Source organism: Danio rerio, chromosome 2, assembly GCF_049306965.1.
Source record: "Danio rerio strain Tuebingen ecotype United States chromosome 2, GRCz12tu, whole genome shotgun sequence".
Taxonomy (NCBI): domain Eukaryota; kingdom Metazoa; phylum Chordata; class Actinopteri; order Cypriniformes; family Danionidae; genus Danio; species Danio rerio.
In genome coordinates, this window is record NC_133177.1 from 34,909,709 (window position 1) to 34,917,500 (window position 7,792).

At 36.8% G+C, this 7,792-nt stretch overlaps 1 protein-coding gene across 9 annotated transcripts in view; it reads left to right on the plus strand.

Moving 5' to 3' along the window:
- The window catches only part of otulinb (OTU deubiquitinase with linear linkage specificity b), a 58,771-nt gene that overhangs the window by 46,023 nt on the left and 4,956 nt on the right, over positions 1-7,792 (plus strand). Inside the window, exons 1-7 of one of the 9 annotated variants that reach the window (XM_005163466.6) lie at positions 2,421-2,450; positions 2,773-2,948; positions 3,068-3,259; positions 4,641-4,711; positions 4,792-4,898; positions 4,987-5,127; positions 7,569-7,685. In XM_005163466.6, coding sequence (XP_005163523.1) covers positions 2,875-2,948; positions 3,068-3,259; positions 4,641-4,711; positions 4,792-4,898; positions 4,987-5,127; positions 7,569-7,685 — 702 coding nt within the window. In that variant the 5' untranslated portion in view covers positions 2,421-2,450; positions 2,773-2,874. Of the gene's footprint in view, positions 1-2,420; positions 2,618-2,772; positions 2,949-3,067; positions 3,260-4,640; positions 4,712-4,791; positions 4,899-4,986; positions 5,128-7,568; positions 7,686-7,792 lie in introns of those variants that run through there. The other 8 variants (XM_009298596.5, XM_005163467.6, XM_005163471.5 and 5 more) reach the window with 8 other exon arrangements.

The window sequence follows — 7,792 nt, forward strand, 5'->3', positions numbered from 1 at the left end:
AAAATATATTTAGGCTACCCAGCCTATAATGTATGCCATTAATAAAAAAAAAAAACAATTATTAATGGGGTTTGCCCTTAGGCAAAGTCCATTCTTACTATTGTGGTTTATTATTCTTAATTCTGCCAAAAGTTCGGCGCGTAACTTGTCCCGCAGCTTTCGCCCCAGACCCTTGAAAGTGGTGTCAAATCGTCCGGTTCTATCGGGAATGGTGTGCTATGACTTTTATAAGCGGTGGGGGGTTTTTTGGCCCCGCAGGGGCCAAAAAACCTGCCCAAAAATCCCATAGACTTAACATTGAGCCGAACTTTGACGAATCACAGCGCCGAGTGTGAATTTCATAGAATTATGGGATTCACAGCATCTGTAGGGGGTTGCAGCCTAAGTGAGAACATACCTCGCAAGGGGGTATAAGTTGCACCTCTGGGGCTCTAGGACGTCCCAAAGTTCTCCCATTGACTTACATTGGCCCCATTGACTCCCATTCATTTTTCTAGAAGAGCACTAAACGCGCCGCGAAATGGGACGACCTTTAAAGCGTTGTAGCGCCAAGTGTGAAATTCGTAGAAATATGGGATTCGCAACATCTGTAGGGGGTTGCAGCCTGTATGAGAACATACCCCAAAAAGGGGTATAAGTTGTACCCCTGGGGTGCTAGGACGTCCCAAAGGGGTCCCCATTGACTTAACATGGCCCATTGACTCCCATTCATTTCTTGACTCACATGTCAATCACATTACATAGCAGTGTCATACAGACTTGAGGGTAGGCTTATTTGACTGAGGCAACCAATCAGCATCTCAATATGATTTTGAAGCTCACAAGCCACGCCCCCCCAAACCACTTAAAGACCCCTAATAAGTGTCCCATTGACTTAACATGGGGTGGGATGTCCCATTGCAGATCCCATTGACTTCAATTATAAAGTTCACACATCTATAACATTACATAGGAGTGTCATAGAGACACAGGGGTGGGCTCATTTGACTCAGACAACCAATCAGCATCTCAGTATGATAATGAAGCTCACAAGCCACGCCCCCAAACTGGTCCCATAGACTGCCATTATAACTGGCCTACATGCATATCTTTGCTTAGCAGTGTCCTATTGGCTTCAGGGATGGCTCATCTGACTCAGACAACCAATGAGCATATCAATATGATAATGAATCTCACAAGCCACGCCCCCAAATTGATCTCATAGACTGCCATTATAACTGGCCTACATGTATATCTTTGCTTGGCAGTGTCCTACTGACTTGGGTGTTGGCTCATTTGACTTAGACAGCCAACCACATTCAAGTTCACTCTGTAACCTCGCCCATAGCAACAAAACAGAGTACCCTAGCAACCAATCATCAACAGCTATATCTCAGCATCGGAACATCGTAGAGACTTGGTGATTGGCTCGTTTGAGTCATGCTAGCAAACGGAACTTCCTGTATGCTACACATGCAAGCAGTGACTAGCTACATGCTAATATTGACTAGCCAAGTACTGTAACTTGCTAGAAATGCTTACTAAGTATAAATATTTCATCAGGCATGTATGTGAGGCTTGCCTAGTAACCACCCAGGGTACCCTAGCAACTGCCTAGCAACCACCCAAATTACCCTAGCAACACCTTAGCAACCACCTAGCAACCACTTAGGACACCCTAGCAACCACCTAGCAACACCTTAGCAACCACCTAGCAACCACTCAGGACACCCTAGCAACCGCCTAGCAACGCCTTAGCAACCACTTAGAATACCCTAGCAACCACCTAGCAATACCTTAGCAACCACCTAGCAACCACTCAGGACACCCTAGCAACCGCCTAGCAACATCTTAGCAACCACCATTTCTTACCTTTCCAGTGCTATTGCCCAGTTTAGTACCATTTTGTACCCCATCGATTTGCCACGCAAACCCCATTCACATTTCCTTTAGGAAATGTACAATTCTAGTTATTTATTACTATTTTTATTTTATTATGAAAAAAGCTATATCCCAGTACTGGATTTGGATTACAGCTGAAAGGCCATCCGCTGTGTAAAACATGCTGAATAAATTGACGGTTCATTCCGCTGTGGTGACCCCAGATTAATAAAGAAACTAAGCCGAAGGAAAATGAATGAAAAAAGCTTGGTTCATACGCAGATATATGTGATTGTGAATCATAACAAATATCCTACAGTATTTTCGAGAGGGGTCTGACTGCATTTCGTCCAAAAATATCTTACAGCAAAAGCGCAGCAACATCCTGAGTTTTCAATAAAATATTATTTTATAGTGTCATAATAATAAAACACAAATATGCGGTTATTTTTCAAAAAGGTCCAAAATATATTGAGACGAACTTTTAAAAAAGAAAAGTGGGCATGGCAACACTTTGCGGCAACGCGCCGAAATACTACAATTCCCACAATTCCATATTCACAGGAAGTTTTCACAAGGCTCTTCCTATGGTAATCCTCATATATTTTGTAATTGGTGTTTGTGAGGTCAGTAAACCGTAAAGCCAGGTAGGATAGTAGACTTTATCAGTTTTGTCTAAGAAGGCATTTAGTAAACCATTACGGTAATATTTATTAATCGTCACCTTGGTTATTTGAAACGGCTAGACCTGTAACTGGTGAGATAACACGCGGAAGTGCTTCTGTTCGGTTTATTTTGTCTGTTTATTCAACTCATATCTTAACTTCACATAACTTCTATTGTGGTGTGCAGAAGTGCAAAAGTAATGTGATATGTGTTTTTGTTGTTGTTTGTGTTTGCTCTGTGCATCAGCCCGTCATGCAGAGATGCAGCTCGGACCTGCCGATATGATTCAGGTATGAAGGATGTGCAAAAAGTCCAAGTCAAAACCATGAAAAAGCAAAGTCTGGTACAATGAAAAAATCAAAGTCTGGTTGTGATTCTGGCCTACAGCAGAGTCACAACAAAAAACCTAAAAAGAATCATGGGTATGCTTTAGTATTGGTCTTTATTTCAAATATATGTTGACTTTATGAGTCAGTACTAAATATGATATACATTAGCTTGTCTTATGCCATGTTAAACATAACTGTTGCTCCTCCCGTAGATCAACACCAGGTACTCCAGGTCAGAAAGCAGAAGAAAAGAGCCGGGCAGTTATTAAGGATGCCTGTTTTTCTGGACCTGAGAGAAGCACTAATTCTTCCTGCACTATGCAAAAACAACATGCTGATAAAAAGCCCAGATCTTCATCCCAAGAACATTTGATGAAGACATCTTCTGCTGAAGATGAGAAAAGGTACCCTTCTTGTTGGTACAACTATTTCTGTGCTGTGCACTATTGAGGAGGTTTGTTTTGGGGAAAGCAGGGTACAACCTGGGCCACATTTTACAAAAGTACTTCTTAAAGCAAAGACAAATTACAGTTGATAAAAATCAGAAATTATATTTCTGTGTGTATTCTTTGAAGCTAGATTGAGGTTACAGGCTTTCCGCGGGTCTTAAAATGTCTTGCATCCCAAAATCTAAATTTTAGGTGTTAAAATGTCTTACATTTACAGAAATAGTGTGTTGCAGGTCTTACATCTTTTTAAACAGGTCTTAATTCTCTTTTGTTCATGTATTGCTACCCAATCTTGTCTAAACCCATACAATCACCAACAATCTATTTCAATAAAACTAAAAGTGCTCCATGTATTTACTGCTGAGGTCACTGACCTGCACAGATTGTTGTGCATACAATTATATTATTATGCTTTTTAAAACTTTTAAACATTTGTTTATTTAATATTTTAAAAATTATTTTAAAGAAAGTTTATGTTGGAAAAGTGTATGGATACAAGTAGAGCTTGATGGGTTTTAAACTATTCTTATTTATTTTGCTAAGAAATATTGAAAATATTTATTTTTTATTATTCATTTATCTTGTAAAATATTAAATAATACATTTTTTTGATGGGGCAAATAAAAATCTTTTTCATCTGGACCATTTGACAAATTCCTTAGCCTTTAGCCCTTTCTGAGTCTAAAATTACGTTCATAATGGTCTTAAAGTCTTAAATTTAAATTGTCAGTGAGTTCTGTCTATGCAGATAAGAAGTGATAATTATTGTGCTCTAAGGGCTACGCTTTCCAGGTGCTGAGTCAGTCCAAAAAGCTTCCTGCCTGGCTACAGGACTCTGACATTGGTGAAACCCTGGGTTAAGATAGTATTGTTATGAGTTAAATCATTTGGGAATACATTTACATTTAATTTGAATTTCAAATGTTGCACTTGGATTTCAAGACGAAAGCTCACTGTCCCTTTTAGCGATTGACTCCACAGCAATTATTTCAGTATATTATCTATTTATTAGGTCGTGGCTGTTTTTCATTTGACATTTTATAGATTTTATGTGCAAAATTTTAACTTTAATGTAAAATATAGGTGTTTATATATAAAAAGTTAGCTTACCAACATTTTTTTTTGAAATTGAAAATCAGAATTGTTTTAAATAGATCACTAATAATTGTCCTATTAGGTTGAATAGACAACGGTTTATTGTAAAAGTCTGTTTTTAAAAAACAGAATCTTTTAACTATAATTTGTGCAGTTGTAATTGTTGTCACTATTTATTAGCTTAAGGAAGTGACAACACTTTTGTATGCACCATTGTGCAGTAAATCTTATTTTTTTATAGTGATTTGGACCTTTACAGAGGAGAAGAGGAGATAGCAGAAGAGCTGAAGAAGCAGCACCAGCCAGACTCGGGTATTCTGCCTGTATTTAAATGTTTAAGAAATATATGTGAGCTTGTTAAAGAAGTTAAAGATGTCTTTAATTTCAAACAGAGGCTGTTGTTGAAGCTCAGAGCAGCGTGTCAGCAGCTGAGGATCTTCAGACATACAGCGAGAAAGAGTGGAGAGGCAACACTACTAAAAGTCAACTCATACGAAAAGTGAGCATTCTTTTTTTCACACACATTACTTTGCATGATATTTTTAAATTATATTTTGTTATTTATAGTTTGCCTTTTTGTTTTTTAGGGATATGAAGCAATAGCCAGTGAGTTCCGTCTATGCAGAGTAAGAGGTGATAATTATTGTGCTCTAAGGGCGACGCTTTTCCAGGTGCTGAGTCAGTCCAAAAAGCTTCCTGCCTGGTTACAGGACTCTGACATTGTTAAGGTAATTTAGCCTTATTACTGTTTACTAGTGATGCAACAATACATTTAGCCCACGGTTTAATACATACCTCGGTTTTTTAACACTGTGTATTTTAACACTGTGGTTTTTTAACCAGGTTATCATGGCTTGACATGTGTTTTTTTATTCTGTAGGCAATAGGAACATTAAGAGGTTAAGGAGGAAAATATAAAAAAGATTATTTGCAATGCTCATTTTGTTTTACTTAAAAGCCAAGAAAAGTACACTAGTTCCTAGTGTATTGAATGAAAAAAATTAACACTGAAATCTCACAGCTGCTGGTAGCCCATGTACAAACTGTAGAACGCATACATTCCTACATTTTGAAAGTAAACATATTTGTACTTAAGTAAACATTAATAAACCATCGTAATTATCTCAGTGCTGAAAAAAATGTGAGACTGTAGTCTGTAACGCTGATCAAGTGCTTTTATAAGATGACAAAAGCCCACATCTCCAATCACCGAAAACGGCTGCAAATTATTTAGCAATAAACACCCGCACTGCCTTTGTTATTTTTATGTGTTTCTCGGAACCAGTTGGGTATGTTTACTGGAAAGATTCAGCGAGGGATTGTTGCTATTTGGAGGACTTTATTACCTTCTCTGCAATCCTGCTTTCAGACAGTGATATTGCTGGGTGATGGTGCTGCAGATGTGCAGTTATAGTTAAAGGTGTAAAACAATGCTTGCACACAGTTATTTTTTTGTTCAGTATTTTTTCTTTTATTAACATGATACTTACCGGCAATATCAAAATGTCCTCACACTGCAGATTTGAAAGACGCCAGCACTTCCTCATAATGTTGCCTCACTTCGCTGGCGCTTCCTTGTACTGTTCCCTCAGCTTCACTTCACCGCCGCTCACAATGTTAAAGTGTGGAATGATGATTAACCGGCCCCTAAATTTAGAGCATAGTGATTGGATATTTACTCGCGGGGATGAGTTTCCTCATCTCAGCTCATGGACTTGGAAGGACACACAGTCATTTCGGGGAGATATGAAACGCACATAAATTATTTAAACGCAAAACCGAGAAAACCGCAATTCACAAGTGTGTATTGAACCGTGGATGTCGTACCGAACAGTTCAATATAATACTGAGAACCGTAGCATCCCTACTGTTTACTGTCTATTTTTATAAACACATTAGCCGTTGCCTGGGTTTGTGGGACTTAAAAAGGTATTTCCAGAAGTTAAAAGATCTTAAATCAGAGCTGAAACAAATTTTTACATGTTTTTCTATACAAATATTTATCATAGAGAAGCAAAATTAGGATTTGAAGCCATATTTTCCAAGAAATCACAGTTAACAAACAGTTAAAAGACTATTACCTGACCTTACACTTAAAACAGAAATACGTAAATATGTTTTGAATTAAGCATTGCTGTAAAGTTGTTATAGGTAATTTTTTTGTTTTGTTCAAAATTTTAAAAAAAATCATTGTGGATCCATCTTCAAAACCATGTTTTGGCTGCATTTAAACTGAAACAAAAATTGTTTCTTACTTGAATCTGACTTGAATCTGATTGCAATTTGTTGCAGGCTTAAACAAAAAAAACTGCACAAGGTCCATTTTTGCATAATTTCCGAGCCACTTAGGAATGCCGTTGTAAATCAAATACTTATGTTATTTCCAAAGTCCAATTTAGAATATAATGATAGTTCATGATTTGCCCATATAAATGGTGTTTAATATGGTTTTATAAAGCAAAATGGCCTATTTGCACATACACTATTCAGATGGAAGCTTTATATTTTGGTATGAGATTGCATGCATCAAAAACTTTTATAATTAAACTCACAGCTTCACTACATAGAGATGATAAACAGACACCGGTCAGTCTGTTTGTATCTTTCTGTCTGTCTCGTAAATTTGCTTTAGTGCAAAGAAATGCATGTGGACTTCTGTTTGTATTATTTATTTCTACATCTATACAAACTAGATAAAAACAAATGAAAATTAGGCTACCATTTGTCCTGGTATATATGAAGAGTTCAGATGCAAAAACTTTAAATGCCATCTGAAATCTTCTCCTAAAATGAGCATTTTTTTAGCCTTTTATGTTTATGTTCAGTTATTTAACTTTAAATAGGTTTTAAGCTCATTTGTCACTATATAAAGGAAAATTACCAAGCCTACACACAGAAGTAGAAAATGCTAATCTTTTAAGAAAATATCAAATGGCTTTTAGAAGGTTTTGCATCTTAACTTTTCATATTAATTCTTATTTTTAGGTATGGACTATTGTAAACAGATGTAAGATATATTTTGAAACACTAAAGTATTGCTATACGTCTCACTGTGGTTCTTCCAAGACATCCTTGTTCATTTAGGACCAGCACAAAGCAGCATGACTCATTTTTGCATATTAATAAATGTGACTGTTTTAATGTGATGCATTATGAATTTTTATTTTAGTGGCCAAAAGAATTGCATTCTGATGAGAATTTCTTAAAAGAGTGGCAGTTTCCACTTGAAAGCAAGAAGAACAATGTGCAGCATCTTGAACAGTGTCTGGACCTACTGAAGAAAAAGGTAAAACAATATAAATTTATAATTAAGATACACTACACTAAACTTTTTTATTATTATTTTTTTTAAAAATCTTTTTAAAAGGCATCTCACATGTTTGCAGATGATAC